Source organism: Exophiala oligosperma (assembly GCF_000835515.1).
Source record: "Exophiala oligosperma strain CBS 72588 unplaced genomic scaffold supercont1.12, whole genome shotgun sequence".
NCBI lineage: Eukaryota > Fungi > Ascomycota > Eurotiomycetes > Chaetothyriales > Herpotrichiellaceae > Exophiala > Exophiala oligosperma.
The window spans coordinates 634,220-656,581 of NW_015622829.1; the positions used below are offsets into that span (position 1 = coordinate 634,220).

The 22,362-nt window shown below is 47.3% G+C and overlaps 2 protein-coding genes across 2 annotated transcripts; one reads left to right on the forward strand and one right to left on the reverse strand.

Moving 5' to 3' along the window:
* The first annotated feature begins 3,915 nt into the window (after positions 1–3,915).
* On the forward strand, positions 3,916–6,803 carry PV06_10358 (uncharacterized protein). Its single transcript, XM_016411902.1, has 9 exons — positions 3,916–4,069; positions 4,130–4,252; positions 4,300–4,415; positions 4,468–4,710; positions 4,766–5,307; positions 5,371–5,641; positions 5,697–5,872; positions 5,934–6,117; positions 6,172–6,803. The coding sequence occupies exons 1-9, from the start codon at positions 4,020–4,022 to the stop codon at positions 6,645–6,647; spliced, it is 2,181 nt and encodes a 726-aa protein (XP_016257943.1). The 5' UTR covers positions 3,916–4,019; the 3' UTR covers positions 6,648–6,803.
* PV06_10359 (uncharacterized protein) lies at positions 6,795–8,129 on the reverse strand (the record flags this gene model as incomplete). The annotated part of the gene is made up of 1 exon (XM_016411903.1): positions 6,795–8,129. The coding sequence occupies one exon, from the start codon at positions 8,127–8,129 to the stop codon at positions 6,795–6,797; it is 1,335 nt and encodes a 444-aa protein (XP_016257944.1).
* Between the last annotated feature and the right edge of the window lie 14,233 nt (positions 8,130–22,362).

Consider the following 22,362-nt stretch of genomic DNA (forward strand, 5'->3'; position numbering starts at 1 on the left):
CAACTATACGAAATCTAGCCCCCTGTCTCAAGTCTTTGAGCGCCTACCACTAATGGTGTACAGAGTTCGAGTTGTCAGCACAGGAAAATGCGGCCGAGCCTCCGGATACTTTGTAGGAGTCGATAATGCCGACGATGGATCCGTAAGTGCCACCAACCATGAGAAAAGTACCAGAGATAATAACGAAGGCGCTCCAGCCAATCATAAACGTCCACCAGCGTCCGCGTTCGGACTTTGGTAAACTCCAGTTATCGTAGAGCCACATGAAACCCATTGGCTGGAAGGACATCAGTGTCCCGAGGAGAGCACCGATCAACGACACAAGACCACCGAACACGGGGATCGCACTGGCTATAATATAAGAAATCACAGTCACACCCAAAGTGCACCCGATCCAACCTATCCAGTGAATCATGGTATTGGATGAGAGGTGTTTGGATCTTCGGAAGATGCGGATGAAGATGTACTTGCCGGCCAGCTAGAAAAATCTCAGTAATCTTCAATAGCCATTCTGCGAGGTCACACCTACATGAATAAAAAGCGTCGTAGAGACCAGCAATCCCGGAAGTGCAAGGCCATAACAAACTTTCTTCATGAGCACACCGGCAGAGCCCAGCGCTGGGGAAGCGACATAAGATCCGCAGTAATAGTATACTACAATCCCAATGGTAATATAAGTTGCTGTCACGCCACCCTGGCAAATCAACAGCGACCGCGTATAGTGTTTGGGATCGCGCATCTCTGCCACAATGGCAAAGAAAGCAGGAGTGCCGGCGTAGGCGAACACAAGGGAAGAGACCGCAGAGATAGCCTCAGTGAAGCTCGGGTTCTTGAAGAGCTCATAGTCTGAAGACCAAGGCCCCACTTGAGGAGCATCCGTTGGTCGACTTTGCACGCCGACAGCGACTGTCACAGTCAAAACTGGAGATGTCATTAGACCGGATCAAGTGATAAATTATCTGGAAAAACCTACTCGCAGTGACGATAGAGGTAAGGCCAACCCAGGCCAGCCATGAGATACGACCAAGCGTTTGTATGCTTCCACAGAGGAAACCTGCGATAGCTGCCACCAAGACAAAAACAGCAGTGCAGGCGCCATGAGCCGACACCGCGTTCAGGCCGATGGAGATACCGAGCATTCCAGAGCCGCCGACAAAGATCCAATCTAGGTAAGGTTTAGAAGGTGTTCGCTGCAGGAAGGACAACAACACTAACACAAACAGAACGCGAGTCCGAGGATTTCTCGACCTGGACGTCCAAAGATCAATCCGCCGGCATCGTCAATGCCGTAGACGGCCGGATGTTGAAGTTTAAAGACTCCGACTATGTAGTCGGACCACGTCGTGATGCCAGCGATGCACAGCAAGCAGATGATGCCCGGGATCAAACCCAGCGTATCAAAGACAGCTGGAATGGAAAGCACACCAAGGCCGATTTGAGTCTTCATCATCAGTGCAACTGTACCCAACCAACCAACCTAGGCAGATTTAGTCCTACACTATCTTATTGTCCTCCAAATATGGGTTTCATGATGCTCACATTGCGATAATTTGGTCCATGCTCCGTCATCTCTCCGAATACCGCGTCGTGCGTGCTTGCGGCGCTGCCGCGGCGCCGTACAACCACTTCGCCCTCGTCCGTAGTCTGGACAGGGCGTAAGTCTTCAACATCTTTGTACTCCTTGGACATTTTCGTTGTTCCCTTGTAGAAGGAAATCGGGGAGCTTCTTAGGTGCTTGCAGGACCAGGTGGAATACAGGAAAAGAATGGGAGGCAGAGCAGATGATGGGAAGCAACTCCACCTTATCTACCTGAAGCTCCTCTTGCACGTAACTCCACACGACATGAAGCGGTGGCCGGGGTGACCCTTGCTGCAGTCATAATGATCTTTTGTCACCGGCATAACTCTGTAGGCCACAAAGTACTCGAGTTATCATTGGCAAGCACCTCCCTAGAAATACTGCGAATGATACTGCGCGAATTGGCGGCCAGCAAAATCCGGCCCTGGGCTAAGTCGCTTGCTCCTGTGCAATTTGATCGAGAGAACGAGCGGCGCGGGACCCTTGTCTCGGAAACGTACCCGACAGTAAGCTTTGTAGGGGCCTTTCGACCGGGGCTCACTGCCGATCACGTGAGTGGTATCTCGTACTGCACAAAGTCTGTGCAAGGTGCAATTTGGATAGGTGGAGGTGCCAGGTCGGCCTCGGCAACGTCACGTCCATGCGATGTAAACCCTGTTGTGATAGAAAAAGGTGATATACTCACATGGTTGGCCCAGCCATCACAACTCGCTTGAGAGCATTCAACGCTATTGGCACTAACATCTAGCAGACCGACTACTGTTGAACGTCATGCCGATCGCTCGAAGTTTCAATGTCGTGGGCATTCACACGGCCGGTGAGGTTTGTGATGTTGTTACAGGCGGCGTGCTTGACGTCCCTGGCAAGACCATGTTCGAGAAGATGATGCACATGTGGCAGAAAGCCGACAGTCTACGACTGCTGCTCATGCACGAACCCCGTGGCAGCTCCGCCATGTGCGCCAACATCATTCTACCGCCTTGCAACGCAGAAGCGCATGCTGGCTTCCTCACCATGGAACACGAAGAATACCCACCAATGTCAGGCGCCAACACAATTGCGGTTGCTACGGTACTGCTCGAAACTGGGATGGTACCGATGCAGGAGCCTATCACCAGGATAGGTCTCGATGCCGCAGCAGGTTTGGTCACCGTGACAGCTGAATGCGAAGGCGGTAAGTGCAAGAGCGTGGCATTTGACAATGTCCCGGCTTTCGTGTTTGCGCTGGACCTCGAGATACCGGTGCCAGGGCTTGGCGTGGTGAAGGTGGACATCGCATGGGGAGGCATGATTTACGCACTAGTAGACGCGTCTTCCGTGGGCTTAAAGGTGGATAGCTCACAGGGGAGAGCGCTGGTCGAAGTTGGAGAGCGAATAAAGAGCGCTGTCCAGCAGCACACCGATCCCATTCACCCGGAAAATCCAGCCATCCGCGGAGTGAGCATACTTCAATTTACGGAACCCTTGAGAGATACGACCACAGGCAAGGCAGCCTCCAACACGGTCGTAGTGCCACCAGGAAGACTGGATCGAAGCCCTTGCGGCACCGGCACATGCGCACGATTAGCTGTGCTTCATGCTAGGAGCCTCCTCAAAGTAGGCGAGACCTTCCGACATCAAAGCGTTATAGGCACTGAATTTGTGGCGCATATCCGGGGCACGGCGCAGGTTGGTCGGTATCCTGCTGTCCTGCCGACTGTGAAAGGCAGCTCCTGGATTACCAGCTATAAACAAATCGTGCTCGATTCGACCGATCCTTTTCCGGCAGGATTCAGAGTTGGCGATACCTGGCGGATGGCTTCCCCAAAAATGCAGGTGTGATTGATACCGTAGGACATGTCTCCAGTGATCGAGGCTGGCTGGGAAATGCAAATCTTTGCCAATGAGCAACGCAATGTACGTATTGGTCGGTACTGAACTGCATGGGCACTTTGGTGATACGCTGCGCTCTTTCGAAATTGGAAGCTCTACTCTCACCTTCACGAACGACCAACGTATTGGGGTCTTCCACTTCTTTCGTAACACGGCCGACATGCCCTGTCGCAAGACTTGGATGTCTGGCTCGCCGTTGAGTGATTCAAGCGTAGATCCGTGAAATGGCTAGTCGAGTGACGGACCAATTCGGAATGAGAACTTCTTCGTATTCCGCATAAAGAGATGAAATCGATGCTCGCGATTAGAAAACCTGCCGCTGTTAGGAGCTTTACCTCACTCAGGTCACTGGCCTAAGAACCAGTCAGGCAGGTTAAGCGACAGGCTTGTCATCTGACAAATATCCATCTGTAACACCATCACATATATGCCGGACCACCTTTGTGCAATCGAGTGCACCTGGACATTGGACAAGGAATAGTCCCTCCATCCATATGCACGGGGTCTGTTGGGTGTAGCAATTCCTTATTGATTTACTGACGGCGGGCCAGGCCCTACGTATCACCGAATGAACAGCCGTCCAGAGTCACACGGGGTGAGGAAGCGGACGGCCAATGCGTAAGTGCAGTCTTCTGTCTCTTTCACCCGTCGATGGTGTCTTATACAGATCCTTCTCAGTTGTCAGAGATGCCGCAGGCATAAGATCAAGTGCAGTGGCTCAGCACCATGCTCTAATTGCTCCAGAAGCGGGAAGTCGTGCGATTTTGATGCTGCAGAACCCTCAGTCTCAGTGTCCAGGAGGCATGTCTTACATCTCCCATAACCTGCCTGCACTAATCCCAGTGAAGGTACCTGGCAAACCTCGAGGAACGACTCGCTGCCTTGGAGGAGAGATCCGATCGTACTAGTGATCCGGAGGTCATCACTGATCCTATCAATGCGGCAGGTCTCGGTTACCCTTCTGGTGAGTCTCCTCCTACGTACAAATTGAAACTCACGTCTGATGGATCCGCAAGGAAGAGCAGAAAATGAGGCAAATGCTTCCAGACGGTCTGATGGGCGTAATGTCACGCACGGGCTGCCTGCGGGCTCATATGATGGTCCACGGAGTCATTTCGTGCCTGATCCTGGACCGTCACATTCAGGGAACGAGAAGCAACAGCCACACTCGTCACAAGGAGATGTGGAAATGACGAATCCCCTGAGCGCCGGCCCATCAGACACCGGCTTCATCTCAGACATCTCCTCCGGCAGATCAAGTGAGTTCACGGCGAAACTTGACCTGGATACCCAAGCTATGCTTATGCTATCAAGTCTATTTAGGTACATCCTCGAACTGGTCGTTCAGCCGACGCGTACTGGACGGTGCTCACCAAGCGGTTCACAACACTCCACTCAGGCGAGAAAGCTTCGCACTCGATGGAGACGTTTACAATCTGGGTTGGGACGGGTTGCGAGTGATCAGTGACGATGACAGGGTCGTGCTTCCTACGCTGAATCACGCCAAGTATTTGATGCTGTCCGCCCAGTTCCACGTTGGAGAGATGTATCACTTGTTCCACGAGGAGACCTTCATGTCAGAGCTAGTTCGTTTTCACGAAAATCGTGCCAACGACGCATACACGCGCACGCTCGAGTACGTCCACTATCTATTGGTTATGGCTTTGGGCAAAGCATGCGTTTCTCGAAGGCCGGGGAAGGGTACGCCACCTGGCCAAGATCTCTTTATTCAAGCGATGAAAATCCTTCCCGACATCAGTCAGCTGTGGACTGATCCATTCACCACGGCAGAAATATTCTGCTGCGCTTCCCTTTATTTACAAGGTATCGATCATAGATATGGAGCGTATTTGACGGTGGGACGAACCTGAGGTTGACTATTCTCAACAGTCTAAATTGCTAATCGACAAAACGTTTAGGTCGGAAATGCGATGCGTACAGCACTATTCCAGGGGATGCACATCGACATGCCCCTCAATGCTTTCAGCGCATCCCAGATAGAGCGTGCTAGACGAATCTGGTGGACCATCTATATTTTGGACCGCGAGTTAACCTCTCTGATGGGCCTACCGGTGCAGCTTTCCGACGAGATGGTCACTACAAACTTACCTACGTTGAGCTCTAGCGAGCAAAGCACAGCTCTCGACCTATATATCAAACTCTGCCGCCTCAATGCGCAGGTTGTCAGTAGTGAGTGTGGCAATCAAAGCTACAACGTCTCCTTAAGTGATTGACTATACCTTAGGCGTATACGGTCCCGACGGACGGCTCGACAAGAGATTTTTTACTAGCACAAAGCTGGCTCTAACTCGAATTGCTGATATAGCTGAGAAGCTCAGCAAATCCGTTAAGCTCGTCTTGGATGATCCTGGTGAGGGTATATCCAGATTGGCGGCAACTTTGCATCTTCAACACCATCAAGTAATGCCTTCTCCGATCCTCGGCTAGCGTCCCTGCCCTGACTAACTCTGCAATGTACAAGTGTATCGTTTTAACAACAAGGCCATTGCTGTTCAGTCTTTTTATGAGAAGAATGGGGTCTCTCCATGCATCACCTACCATGATATCATCCCTGCAACGCTTAAGGGTTTTGCTACAAATGTGTACAGACTCTTCCCAACATTCAATAAATATTTTGGCCGCATTACAGCGCCAGGACTTTCTGGGTATGTGTGCCTTACTTTTACACGTAGCCAGTGGGAACCATTGACATTTGGTAGCAACTTTCGTGCCGTTTGATCTTGAAGCTGCCTTTTCTTCGGGAATCATTGTGCTCATAGCCTCGGCCGTAGAGCCTCTCTTGGTTGAAAATTTATCGGCAGAGCTGGCCAAGACCTACTGCATTCTCGACGACTTGATCGCGAAGGGAAATATGATTGCAAACCGACGCAAGGCAGAGCTCCATCAGCTGGAGGAACTCCTGAATGCCTTCAATCGGCGCCAGCTGGACCCACAACTTGGTGCACAATCTGTTGAAAATGCGGACTTAGCTGACCCAGGCGCTTCCGCAGGATTGCATTCTGAGACAATAGGAGGCGCAATCGCGCATCCTGATCATGAAACGCCCTGGATGAACAACATACCATACGACGAATGGACGTGGGAAGCCGGGCTGGACGCGGAGCAGTTGATGAACGTTGCTGACCTGTTAGAACCCGATCAGATGGACGCGTTCAGTGCAGACTTCAACTTTTGACAACCATTATCTCGGTCCCTAGGTAGCCAATATTCGAAAAGCAATGTATCAACGGACAATCGTAGGTAGCGGAAGTGTGGTTTGGTCATCGACCAGTCGACGCAAGATACTATTAATCTGGCCCTTTTATAGCAAATGATCAAACCATCATAGTCGTGCTCCTAGCCGGGCTCGGTCTTCATGAGCAACATCTTCCAACTCTTTTGCCTCGCCCACGCGCCATGATACTGCAGTCCCCCACTTACGGTGAGGACTGGCCACATCCTCCGAGCGCCATCTCCATAACTCCCTCTCTTGCCTGCCTTTACGAAGCAGTTCTACCACCCAGCTTCCCATTATTGGCATCATCTTGAAGCCATGGCCTGAATCTCCTGAGATGACGACTAATGACTCATTCGTATCTGGGACGAAATCTATACAGTACTCGGAATCCTTCGAATCTGAGAACCAACATAACTTCTTGTCCACGAATGGACGGTCGGCCATCCACGGAAGCATCTCATGCAGAAGAGTGCGCAGCTTCACCTCATCTGCCTTGGGGATCCAGTCGCTGAACGATGTCTCGCTTGAGTTTTCCGAAGGGGGTAAGGATATACCATCTGCATCAGTGTTGGAGTAGCCAGCACCGAGAGGACAGAGCTTAAACAGCTTGGTAGCTGGATCCGGCTCAAAGAAAAAGCCGAGGTCTCTGACGTTGACCACTGGAAGTCCTCGAAGTAAATCGCACTCTTTTTCCGTGAGCTGGACATGTGCAACCGACCAGCACCTTGCCACCGCAAATTTCCCCAAGTCGGGTATCAAGGCGGCTCCGAATGACCCCAGTGCACATATCACTTTTGCTGCTTGGTATTTCGTCCCAGCTACGGTGCGCACACCAACGCAGCGCCTTGATTTGCCATAGCCCTCATAAATGAGCTCGGCAACTCTACCTCGTCGCTCTCCAGTCACGAACCGCACACCACGAGATGTCAAGTATTCCGCCACGCCTTTCAATGCATTTCCAGAATGTCCATACCCTGCTAGCCGGTTGTAATACCCGGTGTACCCAGCCATGGGTCCATCGAGCTGCCAGGCGAACTTGCGAAAGGCATCGCCACCCTTTAGGGGTTCGATGCCTGATGCAAAGACTGCATGCTTGGAAATCGAGCTCAGGGCAGTCGACAGGGACTTCTTTGCCTTTTCTGGAGCTCTCCCGGAGCAGGCAACAATGTAGCCCGTCTCATGATAGTACGGCGCGAAAAGAGGAGTCTTCCATTCCTTGATGGCTTCAAGGGCCAAATCGGTGTAGAATGTGTTCTCATACTCCGCTCTTACGATCTTGTTAAGATCATATGCAGCGGAATACTGCGAGGGTATGGATTCCGCTCGCTCAAAAATTGTGATGTCAGTGTATCCTGCACGGTGGAGGTGGAGGGCAGTGGATAGGCCGAACGTGCCTGCTCCGAGGACGAGCATTGGAGAGTTCTGGTCGGAATGTGCCATGATGAGATGAGACGAAGCACTTTTGGATGGTGATCTGAAGGCCCGCAATCTCGAATGATTGATACTACACTGACGGAGCTCGCCGAGTGATTGATGTGTTCCTTGTGAAGACTGGGCAGGGACAATACTTATCGCATCATATTCGCCATCTGTAGCATTCCACTTCCTGGCCACTAGCGCTGGATTATACAATTAAAATATGTTCCCCCAACCAGCTTATTCGAAGCACGGTTGCGGTCTGATCTGGATTTCAACTAACACCTTCGGCTCTGTACCGAGGTGGCATCGCTACCCAATCGGTGTCCTCGAGAGGGTCGGATGTGAACCCGAGGGTGCACGTCAACACACAATGTCGTCGCTATTTGTGAAGATGGCCAAGGTTGGGCAGTGGCAACATAGGATGGTAGACCGACCGCAGCTCTTGCTGTCTCAACAGCACCTGTCTATCGTCCTTATCCTTTTGGCAACCGAACAAGACCTCAAACATGTTCCGGATTTGGAGCTCGAGAGCTTTTCCAGCAAGGAGTTCTCGCCAGCGTTTCGTTGTCCTTGTTCACCCTAAGGCTTCGCTAAGCACAGGCGGTGCATACTCAATACCCAAGCCCTATAACGAACCGAACGTAGGTCAAGTCACTCACTGCGAAGAGTAGCAGGCACTAATTCAATCTTAGAAACAATATGCGGCAAATTCGCCGGAGCGCGCAGCCCTAGACGGCGCTCTCAGTGACCTCAAGAGCAAACTACCTCTTCAGACACCGAGATGGAGTCATGGGCAAGTAAATTCTTGGGAAGGCAAGACGGCAAGCGTGCCTGTTCCTTCGAAGCACACCCAGTCATTTTCTGATTACCCATGCTTGACGGCAACCGATGTCACGCATGCCATTGAAGATGCTCTGGCAGCCAAGGAGGCATGGCAAGACATGCCCTTTACGTATCGAGCGGCTATTTTCCTCAGAGCAGCTGAGCTGATTACCACGAAGTACCGCTACGAGATTACGGCTGCGACGATGCTTGGTCAAGGGAAGAATGCCTGGCAAGCGGAAATCGATGCTGCGGCGGAGCTCGCCGATTTCTTCAGATTCAACGTTGCAATTGCCCAGAAAATCTATGAGAAGCAGCCTACGCTCGGTACCCCTGGACACCATACGTAAGTTTATGATTTTAATGTCTCGTCTGGCGATGAAAGCTTACGGGTTTAGTCGCAATGACTACCGCCCCTTGGAAGGTTTCGTCTATGCGATATCGCCTTTTAACTTTACAGCCATTGGTGGTAACCTTGTGTCGGTACCTGCTATAATGGGCAATGTAGTTCTCTGGAAACCATCTCCCAGCAACGTCTATGCTAGCAGCATTGTTTACCGGATTCTCTTGGAAGCGGGATTGCCTCCGAACGTTGTCCAGTTCTTGACCGGAGATGCGGAACTCATTACAAACACCATCTTCGAGCACTGTAATTTCGCAGCATTGCACTTCACTGGCTCTTCGAATGTTTTCCGATCTCTGTTTGCCAAAGCTGCCCAAGGCGTGGTGACCCACACGTTCCGAGAATATCCTAGGATGGTGGGCGAGACATCCGGTAAGAACTTCCATCTAGTGCATTCGTCGGCCGACATTAGCAGCGCGGTGAGGCATACCATCCGGGCAGCATTCGAATACGCTGGTCAGAAATGCTCGGCATGTTCCAGACTTTACTTGCCTCAAAGCAGAGCGCAGGCATTTTTGAACGTCATGAAGGAGGAAATGCAGCTGGTCACCGTTGGTCAGCCGGAGGATTACAGCGCTTTCCTTGGCCCCGTCATCAATCAACAAAGCTTCCAAAAAATCAGTCAGGCGATTGATGAAGCGAACAAAGACCCCGACATCGAATGCGTTATTGGAGGCACATACGACGGAAGCGAAGGCTACTTTATCCAGCCTACTATGTACGTCGCGCGTAAACCAGACCATTGGCTCTTCAACCGCGAGCTCTTCGGCCCAGTCCTTGGAGTTTACATCTACCCAGACGATCACTTTGAAGAACTTCTCACAGACATCGACCAGCAAGGCGGTGGTCTGGCGCTGACGGGTGCGATTTTTGCCCGCGACCAGCGCATTGTCGAACTCGCTGAGCGTAAATTGCGATACGCGGCTGGTAATCTGTACGTTAATTGCAAGACAACCGCAGCTCTTATAGGGCAGCAGACATTCGGTGGAAGCAGGAGCAGCGGTACGAATGATAAGGCCGGCAGTGAAAATTTATTGATGCGTTTCGTCTCACCCAGAACTCTGAAAGAGGAGTTCGGCCCGCTAGACACAGTTCTGTATCCAAGTAATAGTCGAAGATAATTCGTATGAGGACATCAACCGTATCAGTCTGCTGCTCTTGCGGGATTAGACCCGAAGCATCTTATGATGTAGTGAGTATTCTACGGCAGATTAGAAGGTCGGTCTTTCCTCAGATTGGAGGCATTGCCTCTTCGTTCGCTTCTTCTACCTATAAAACCGATTTCCACCAATCCGTCATCTCGGCGGGAGAATGTGAAACAGTGTTCGGGCGCAGGTAGATCTTCGCAGGAGTAACTCCGACAGTACAAGCGTTCCTCGGGCATCGGTTAGTACGGCTGTACAGCCGGCCCAATAGGCAGAGAAGCCGAGCGAACCCCTAGGGACGTAATTGGTGGGTGGAAGGCACGGATAAATTTCAGTGTTACGCGCTCGATGCGGTATACATTGATTTGAGGCTGGCGTTGGCAACAACTGCCAACAGCAGCTCAAATGTCGCTTCGAATATAGATTGGCCAAACATGTACGCAATGTCAATCACAGGCTTCGTAGGCTGCAGACCTGCCTTTGCCCATCAGGCATCCAAAGTGGCGATTGCAACACCGCTTCTGTGCAGTCTCACCAGTCCTTGGAAACGATGTGTAGCTACTTTCGTGAGGGACAGGGACACGGCCACATCTACACCACTGCTGTCTTCCGAGAAAGGACTGGATCCATCTTACACACTCCGGAAGCGACCGTTGAGAAAATTGACTTCGGCGGATCTCGTACGGTCATTGATCGTCCTCTCAGTCTCTACATTGCCGAAACCGTTGCTTCTGGCGCTGGTTGGGACTGCAAAACGGAATGCCAAATTCATAGAGCACAGCAGACTGCTGAGGTGGCTCATGAAGAAAACGTTCTATGAGCATTTTTGCATAGGGTCTTCCCAAAGCGAGATTCTCTCGAGGACAGCAGCTCTCCGCAGGATGGGTATGAGTGGGATAGTCTTGACATATGCTCGGGAAGCTCCAGCATCAGCAAACCCATACAACACCACACCTACCGTCTTAACAGACGCAGACAGCGATTTGCAGGACTGGATCACTTCGAATTTGCACACAATTCAAATGCTCACCCCCGGTGATTATATTGCATTGCGAGTAACCGGGGCAGGATCAACGGCGACTAGGCTTCTAGAGCAATACACCAAAGCATGCACGCAAGATTGTGAATCCCCTTCGTCATCTGACAACATATCGAATGATCTCAAGCAAGCACTTGCAGTCCTCCAAGATGGACTGCGCCAGATCTGCGCCGAAGCAAAGGGGAAAGGGGTCCGTGTCTTGATCGACGCTGAAGGGTCACGTTATCAACGTGCCATTGATGACATGGCGCTCAATTTGATGGCGGAGTTCAATCGAGCCGCTGATGGTACTAGAGCCATCATATTGAACACTTACCAGCTCTATTTGAGGAAAAATATTGATAAGATCAAGCGTCACCTTCAGCATTCGGTCGAGAATAACTACACGCTAGGGTTAAAGTTGGTAAGAGGTGCTTACATGTACGATGAAGCCGATCGTGATGTCATTCACGCCAGTAAGCAGGAGACGGATGATGCCTATGATGCAGCCGTGTCATTCTTACTGAGTAACACCACTGAAGATCCGGTAACAGTGGGAGTACAATCTAATGACTGGAAGGCTGACGTGGTACTGGCTACACATAATAGCTACAGCGTATATACCGGCTTACAGCAATACGTGTCAAAACCCGGAGTCAGAAAAAGGATACGGGGTCTCAACTTCGCGCAGCTTATGGGTATGGCGGATGAGTTGTCATTTTCTCTTGCGGCACAGCTAGGACCACCCCGACCCAGCTCTGAGGAGGAGGCCGTTAGTAAGATGATTGGGGCTAGAAAAGGCGGTAGGGCAGGAGACGGAGCAAGGACTCCACAAAGCTCGGATTCGCCTGAGATTGGCCATCCAGAAGTGGGAGTTTACAAGTACACAGTCTGGGGCACTTTGTCTGATTGCCTGCTGTACTTGCTTCGAAGGGCAGAAGAGAACAGTGATGCTGTGGCCAGGAGCCGTGTAACAGTATTGGCTTTATTGAAGGAGTTATCGAGGAGATTAGTCCGTTTCGGCAGATAGTGCTCGAAAACACCAGATGAAAAAGTAAATCAAGTGAAGTCCTTTCAAGGCCGCTCCATTTCATGCAATCTCAGCCACTACTCATATTTATGACAGTGTCGTCTGGCCATTCTTAAAGCCAAAGGTCCCCAACAAAGCACGCCTCATTCCTGTGTTGATCAAACCGCCAATACCAAATGCTGGTATAATCCTAAGCATCCTTGTTGGGACTGCTAGGGGCAGATCTCTTCTCACCCTGGCCAATCGCGTTGAAAGAGCCAGCCGGCTCTGCCTGTTGTACAAATCTAATGCGAGCAGATGTATGGGTGTACTGACAGACTGAACCAGAACAGGGAGCAGGAGCTGAGAAGCCCGGCTGCGGGCCTCCAGAGTGTTCAGTGATAGCGCATCTTTGACTATCGTTGGCACATCATCAAGCCGGCTCGCCACGACGGGTGGTAGCACAAAGCAAGCATGGATTGTGACGATATCGCGAAGTGTGAAGAGCAGGTAACTCGTCGACGGCACAGATCTTTTGGCCCCGGCACCGAACATCTGAGCCAAGCAAGAGTCTTTAAAAATGGTCAGGCTTGTACTGACCGCTGAGACGCCTAGCAGCTTAACAGCTGCCGGCGATGCAGGCGCATACGCCTCAGCGGGCACCAACATTTGGATCGAATCCAAGATGTTGGCACTTGCGTATGTCCCTAAATACACGGTGAAGAGGAGTCTTGTCGTTCTCGAGGTAAGAAACTTGTGAGGAGTCCGCAATAAGGGTCGAAGATTCGTCAAAAGAAGTGGCCCCATGCGCTTTCGCTCATGTGATGCGGTGTATTGGACAACAGAGCTGCAAACCCGCTTAGATCGTGTACATTGAACCAACTATGCCCTGGGCTTTTGGGCGGTTTGCTGCCAGACCGCCCCAATCGTCTCAAGGAGTGTGGATCGGGACAGATGAAGACTTACGCATCAACAACAGCTACCAGTGGTGAGACAGCCACAGATGCCGTAATAGCAGCGGCGACATCACACAAAAAGCGTAAAACGTGGTCCGCTGGATCCCGGGATAGCAATTGCATTTCAGTTCAAGATTCATCTGCAGAAAATGCTCGGTAAGGGCCACTCGCACGAAGCGTGAAGTTGTGGCCTAGAAAACTCAATACTTGCACCTCTTCGATATTCTTATGGCATCAATGCATCATGTGCTGCTTGATAGCTGAAATAGGCAATACTCAAGTTTAAAGGGGGTCGGGTTCCCTCCCGAGTTCAAGAAACGAGTTCCACTTCCGCCCGGCCCGTTTACACGACATAGCGGCGTGCCTCAGCTAGGTAAGTGCATTATCGAGCCACACAGGTGATCTTAAATGGACAATTCTATCTGTTCACTTCCCTTTTTCATGCGGGATGCGTCGTAACTAAGTTAATGTTTCTATCTATAAGAGGATAACTACTATAACTAAGACTTGTGTGAACGCTAAACTATCTTAAAGAAATTCACAGAGGCATGCCTAACCTTATCACAGAATAAGAGACGAAACCCTCTAGAATATTGAGTCCTAATTCAATTCTGGGCAGATATCAATATACCTTTAGCCAGAGGTTCATTCATTTCATACGCCTACCCTCTGGCGCGACAAAACCCATCGGTCCACTCTAAGGATATAAGGATAGTGGTAGGCTACGTAATGGGTAGGGTAGGGTAACTGTCATGAGTAAACAGAACAGAGAACAGATGACATCTTAAGACTTCACGCTAAGCATACTTACTAAGCATGTAAACGCTAAGAGAACTTAGGGGAACCGCACAACTATCATAGGCTTCCCGCATAAGGAACTTCTCTTCCTTATGCTTTAAGTTCTGTAACTAAAGTACCTAGATAGGAGGACCTATTTTTATTGTGTTATTACTCTGCCTATTTCATAGGTCATTCCTAATATTTAGGATATTATTATTCACTACTAACCTATGTAACAAACTAAAAGAGTTTAATTTAAGCTTAGATAAACTATTAGGCATGTCAGATAAATTACAGAAAAAAAATTGATGAAATTCATAGTGGTCATTATAATGTAGCATTATATGTGTTTAATTACTCGATAGGAAAAGTGAAGTGTAGAAAGCGTAAATTTTGTGTGTGGATGGATCACTCTATGGATGGTTTACCCGCTCTCTATGTTAAGACCTACATTATATGTGGACAGGTCACCTGTCCACGGCGTAATAATGTTAGGCTTAAGCTCATAACTCATGAAAGAGACACGAAATGCACGAATACAAGTGGGAGACAAAAACACCTCGTCTCCCTAGGCTGCTGATGGCGCCATTAGGTGGTTGGCAGAGCGAAGCACAGAGAATTGTAGTTCGGCTGAGCCGATCGTTGTGAGGTGTACTCAATCATTCAGCCCCTTGCGGTCGAATTCTGTTATACAAAGATTGGCATGCCGGGAAATTCACCGGTTTCGATTTTTGCGCGACAAAAATATCACGCAATACACTGACTTGTATAACTGATTCTTCGTTAAATTTTTGACCTGAATAGCTTCGAGTCGCTTGCGACAAATAGATATTCATAGCCAATGAATGCAAGAAAGAATGTGAGCATGAAAGCAGAAAGTTACAAAGGGCTTTTGAAGGTCTCGCTGTGCCCGAGAGTGAGAAGGGGGTTAGCAGCCAAATAGGTCTCATTAACCCGTTCGCGGTCTGAAACGAAGAACAACAATTGTTTTTCTGTCCCCTTACTTGTGTTGTCGTGCATAGATCCAGCTCAAAGTATCTATGCCTGAGTCATCTTCTTTCCCGCTGTCATCCAAGTCATTCTCTATGTCGTTGGTGTCCAGGTCATTCGCTATACAGTTGTTCAACGCCGACTAAATAAACTGACATCTCGCAGTAAATAGATTGATCCATATCAAAGAACCCACACTTGTGAAGATCCAAGTCAGAACCTCAAACGTTAAGGCGCTGCCTCTGGTTATCCTCAATGTCCACGTGTGGAATACTTCCCCTGAACGTAGTCCCACCTACTACTCCACTCGCTTGGGGCCGATATTTTATTCTGCAATCGTTTGAACGATCGACATCTTGCTTCTCAGACGTGAGAGATCCGTCTCCGTTCACTCTGTCCAGCACCGGCCTCAATAATCTCGCTGTGAAGAGAGTGGATCCGCTACCGACGACGATTTTGTTACCGTAGATGATTGTCGCCATAAGCACCAGTGCTTGAGCAAATGGGGGGATGCCCAGCACTAGCGCAGCATACTTCCAGTTGACATCGAGAACCTGGGCTGCAATCGGCTGCTGCTGCGAATGCACCTTAATTCTGGGTCCGAAGGCATCCATGGCCGCAAAGGCGCCTGCCGAAAACCACATGACGGTAGATTCCATCAAGTGTGGGGTGGAGTCGCTGTTGCTTGGGGCAAACGCATTGCCATCGGGATAGAGCACCCTTTGGTAGGGAAGTCCTTGGATCGAAACACCACTGAACCCAATCGCCCCGGCCATTATTTGAGCGAGATGGTCGGAGATCTGAAACACGGTATCATTGTGTTGCAACTCAGCGTTGAATACTTGGGACACGGTATTTGTGCATTTCCAAAATCGTGGTTTCTCTCGTCCAGGAGTGTCTATACTGCTCTGAAGCGCCCACAGATGGGCACATCGTGGCCCGCATTGACCAGAACCCATATTGACACTCCCCAGCCAGGTGATGCCACCGGGCGTCTGGAGTTCGCCGATATAAAGTTCTTGAACGGGCTCATCCCCGTCCTGGATTGTGATGTTCGGCTCATCTATCTGCACTCCGTCTGTGCTGTTACGACCGCCGTTCCCGCCAATGACGACCGTCACCTCCCGGCACGAGGCCCTGCTCGTGATGTAACGATCTGAAGTATCATAATTTAGGATGTTGGTCGTTGACATCTGGACGAAACGATACCAGAAGACGTCGGCGTCACTATCATAAAGGATCGACAGGAAGCCGCCTGCGTCTTCATCATCCTGACTTGACTCGATCGGTACAAACCCCTGGCTCATCAATCCGTAGTTCTGCGCCTGTTGGTAGTGGGACTCGCGATCAGTCTTCACTGGGCTGATGGTGGTCAGATTGGCCACAGACACCGTCCCTGGTTGGCTCATCTTGTAGTAGGGGGATACCTCGATCGAATAGGTGAGACCTAGCACCGCAGTATCGACAAGCAAGCCTATAGAAATCAACAAGTAGAACGCTGCCAAAAGTTGGACTTTGTTCGAGAAAAATCCCCCCCGGCGGGTTCGTGAGGCCCAAAGCAGGCGAAAACTGTGCATTTTCCGATCTGCCTCGTAGATCAGCTCGAACTCCTTTGGAGTGCTGTATTTCGAGGCCAAAATCCGCCACCGCACAACTTGAGCGCAACCCTCGAGCGAGTGGAACAGCACAAGATTGAGCGTCATGGAGAGCAAGACTATCAGGGTGTTAAAGCCCCTTCGCTCGTTGTTCGTCATACCTCGGTCGAGCTGTTCAAACTCGTAGAGGGTGACGACCAATAGCGAGCAAATGATGGTGGTGGCCAGTAGCCTGAGAATTCCCGACTTGAGCAACTTGTTGCGCTGTGCCCTGCGATCGAACGTGGGCAACGGCTTCAAGGGCTCCTTGTCAACGAAGCTCCCCGAGGAGGACGCAGACCCCGGTTCGGCCCCTCGGGATCCCCATCTCCTCCATTGCGATGATGTTCGCTCTGGTAATCGCGCATTGTGTTGGTGTTGCAGCTCTAGATGATTCCTCAGAAATCGCCATTTATGTCCATATTAGGTGCCATGCACTTACGCAGCTTGCTATCTTGCTCACTTCCCGCCGCCTTCTGAGGACATGCCGTTTCCGTGAAATGACGCCTCATTCTGCTCTAATGAGAAACCTGCCAGCAACAAGAGATCACATCGCTATGGAGTAGGGGGCGGAGAGACAGTGAGGGAGGAATTCAAATGTTTCTTTTTAAGCGGCCCAAAACAAGACATGACCAAGACCCAGATTGCTATGGAACCCATCCTTTAAGACAAGATCTACCTGTTTGTCTGGTCCTAGGGGTTTGAGAACTCGTAAGGCGCCCCGTTCAGCGATTATGACCCTATATTCGATGTGAATGGGCATCGCAAGGAACTGGGTAGTGTTCGTCTTCTGGGCGTACATCATAGTGGGTCATGGTATAAATTAGTGTAGTACGGAGTACATTTGCATGAGCCTTGACATCAAGCTTGGCCCCGAAATTCCCCACCAATGAAACCTGCACGCGTGAGACAGACACCAGACTATCCTTGCTGTTTCGTTATACATTCGTCTTTTGCGGCTATAATAAGTCATCGTGCCATTGGGTTCGCCAACGACTTTTGGTCCAGGTTCAGGTGAGCCAGAACAATCTGCATCATCAAGGTAACTATGTATCTCGGGAGCCACATTCGGTCAGCCACTCCTCACTATTTAACCAACGATGCGTAGAGGAGCCCTAAGATTTTCGCTTTTGCTAGATCTTAAGCATAGTCTCCCTCACTCGGTTTCTTCTAGTGTGCTGGCTGTGAAACATTGACACTTTGGAGAATCGTTTCTGCTGAGAGCGCTTCTTTGCCTCGATAGCGATACACAGGCAGAAAAACTTAGCATTCTTATTTGTATCAGACCAAAAGCATGGAGAAAGCGTTTCAAATTGGCCAGCTTCTCTCGCTTAGTAATATTCAAAGCAGACAACGGCAAAGTCTGCTACGGTGAGGCTGGTCTCGACTGGCAGAAGGAGTTGAAAGGCGAGTCTGTAGACACATTCGCTGGGTTAGGCCCTTTCGACCCGGGATTCAAACCCTGTGATAACAAAGCGATCATTTCAGAGATATTACTGCTCGTTGCAACAAGGCGAGAGAATTTTCGTGTTTACAAGAGACTCAGGTCCTCTTCCCGTTGGAACAAGTGCCTCTGTTCTCGGGAATTGCCTTTAACTAGCGAGTATAAGTCTCCGACTGGTGTTACCACGAAAAGGGCCCCGATTGACATGACTAGTTTGCTATCCCAACCCTCCCAGTCGTGGTTGTGAAATATGCAGGTGAGATTGGGGACTGGTGAACCGTATCGCTTCTTGTCATACGGAGCCACTTGTTACAGATGCCTTGGCGGGACGATTTGAGAACAATCCCATTAACCCTGAGGCACACGAACTTGACATCAAAGGCGAATTGTCGGTGATCATTGGAAAGGACGCAAAGAATGGGTCTGGAAACCAGAATCCAATCAGACTATGTGCTCGGCTTTGCCGTTAGCGACGACGTTTCTCGAGATACTGGCAGAACGCAGAGCGATCTAGGGGCCAAAACGGTCCAACGAAGTCAGTCCTTCTAACTCTTAGTGGAATTATCCTAGCTTTTCCGTTGTCGCACAGCCGTCATCATTGAGACTTGTTCGTGAATTCAAACGAATGGGATGGTCTTGATGGGTGGCACGGATAGAGTTCATACACGTGGAGAAGTCGAGGATGCATGCGCCGCGATAAAAAGAGTTGACGGGGTGGAGAGCACATGGATGAAGATAATACCTTTTCGCGCATATATTTTCACTCCCGCAGTATCGTAGGAGGGTCTCCTACGTGGCCTGCAACAGTCACCACCTCTAGTGCCACAGATGTTAGAATTCACAATAGCCGAGGGTTGGGTGGCAACGCGGTGCCGCACAATAAAGGGTGCCTCTCAAATTGGCTCAAGGAAGGTATGAAGCCTGCTAAAGCACCGACCACCGACTCACACTCATCTCTACCTAAGAGACGCAGCTCAAACCCTTCAAGATATACGACAATCTCTCCATTCCGACATATACTCCAGAAGAGAGCTCATGTGGGAGCACGATAAGCCATGGCCACTCAGTACGTCATGTTGGGCTAAACCTCGGCACGTTTTGGCGGCTTTTTGCTTTACTTGCTCTGTTTGCGATGAACGCGCTAGAATGTCTTACATCTAGTTTGTATAAATATTTGGTGCTGCGCTAAGTCCAATTGGAAATTTATGGCAGTTAGGCAGTGGAAGATGTTTACGAAGTATAGTGCGAGCCTAACACTATTCCAGTCTGTAGTGACGGTCATTACACATACAAATTAAGTCTTAGCGTTACTAGCGTGACTTTCATTTCATGACTTTCATTACACTAATAAATTATTAATGACTATTTATCTCACTATATTATCGTGAAACTATTAATTCTTATCACTTTTAGTTTTGTCGTTTATTAAGCATGTCTAAAGGTTTATCTCTACCTAATTTTAGCTCATTACACCTTAAGTGTAAATTAGTAGAAGAAAATTTATCTGTGAACGCTATAAATACGATCTAATCTGACTCCTTAGTACCTATTATGTGGCTATAGGCACTATTATAGTATAGAGTAATGCTTTATACTAAGCATTAAATATGCTTCACATTAGGTTAGAACTTATGTTTATATATACTTTATAAGTATAGTCTTAAAAGGTAATTAGCTAAAGACATTAAAAACTGGGTTTAAACCTAAAATATTATAATTATTATGACTTAGTTACTTAATTATAGTCTATTTATTTATGGACTTCAGTTTTATTAGGGTTTCTTATACTTTACTACTAAATTATGTTAATATTTATTAATAAATAAGGTAATTATTTAATAATATTATAGTAAAGAGTATAGTGTTAATACTTAATATTAATAAAAAGAGCGATTAATATATTATTAAGTTTTACTTTAATGTTTCTTTACTAAACCTAAGATAATAAATTACTAAGTTATATAGTGTAAAGTTTTTAACATTAAAGTGACTTTAAAGAATAATACTTATAGCGCTACTAATACTTAATTTATATTTATTATAAAATAAAGTATACTTAGTACTAACTAATTAAGTTATAATATAACTTAATCTCTTATAACTTAATTTAATAGTGTAATTAAAGTAAATAAGGCTCGCTATTAATAGCTTAGTGAGCTTAATTATATCTTAGAAATTACACTATAGCTAAGAAAAAGTGTTATGTATAAGTATTTAGTAAAGCTTTTAGCTAAGGTTATAACTTAATTATATATAACTCTTAAAGTTAATAACGATAATTAGTGACTTTATAAAATTATTTAGTTAGTTAAGTGAATACTATAAAAGGTATATAACTTAGTGCTAAATTTACTATATATTAATATATAAGTATTAAATATATTTTAGGCTAGGACTATCACTTAAAATCCATTTTAGATATTACAGAATAAGTTATTATTTCATAACTATATTACTATTTTTTAAGCGTTACTTTACTATTATATCTAAGCGTTTTATGGCTATTTTAACTAAAAGATATTTATTATTATTAATACTTAAGTAAAATCTCTAATATTAGCGTTAAATATTTCTAAGAGATTAGTAACATTACGCGCGAAGAACTCTAATAAGGTCACTAGTGAGATAACTAAGGTTAATACTTACTTTAACACTAAGTCTAAAGAGTAAATTAATTAGCTATTAGCTAAACTAAATCACTATCTCTTTATATTCTATGTTACGCTTATTTAGTATAAAATAACTAAAGCGTATAATAGTGTTATTATATTATTTCTCACTATATATTTCACTATTACTAGTTATAAAGATAACACTATTACATTTTGTCCTAAGGCTTAAATTACTAGCTTACTAAGTAAACTAATCTATTACTATTAACTTATTTTATTATAAGATACTCATTACATTAAGGAATTTTAATAGCTTAATAATATAAAGGTATCACTTTAAGAGCTTTATTAGTAATGAGTTATTAATAATATATAAGGACCTAACACTATTCTAGTCTAAAATAATAGTTATTCTATATATAAACTTAGTCTTAGCGTTACTAGTGTAACTTTCATTCTATAACTTTTATTTCACTAATAAAATGTCCGCTATAATTTATCTCGCTATATTATTATAAAACTATTAATTTTTATTACTTTTAGTTTTATTATTTATTAAGTATATCTAAAAGTTTATCTCTATATAATTTTAGCTCATTATATCTACCCGTTAATGTGACGAAACCCACCAGTAAGAGGCGAGGATCTAGGGACAGTAAGTTCCGTTAGTCTATCTTCCTTAATTTCCGCGCGGAACCTATTAGGCCTTTACCTAGTTTTTTCAGCTGGCGGTCTCTTAAGATTAGTAACGGTAAATGGCCCGCTTTTTTTTCTTTCTTTGGCCTTCTCTCTTCTCACCACATCATTAACCCTAAAAACCTAAGTTACCTAGGTAACCTGGTGAGGGTCCCGCTCAAAACGAATAACTGAACACTTAATTTACTTAAAACCTAATGGGATTATAAAGGGTTTTTCTCTGAACGCCACGACGTAGGTAACACTATCACTATCGTCCTTTTCACCTTAACTATAACGGGATAAGCGGGACATAGATTATCCTTATTAAGACAAGCGATTTAACTTAATGCTAAACACCAGAGAGAGACTCTCTAAGTTAACTTTTTCAGCTAAAGGTGTTTATTTCGGTACTCTTTATCTCCCCCTAGAAATCTCGTGAAAATTAAATTAGGAGCTATAGAGTCAGAGTAACTTATCGCTTTTCACAGCTATTAACGATTAAGGTTAATCTCACGGCTAAGCCTCATTATATTCGGGCCCTAATTATTTTTTTCCTTCCCCGCGCTCTTCACTACTACTGTCACCCCTAGGAACCCTCTTTTAATTATATCTAAATATTTTGACCTATACCTTTAACCTAGGTTAAGCCTAGCGTCAATATTTTTAAGGTGACTAGGAATATAGTGGTCTCATTAAGTTCGACCTAATAGCGCCCTTAGCACCACCCCCCGCGCCCCATTTTAGTTAAGTTCTACCTCAATTT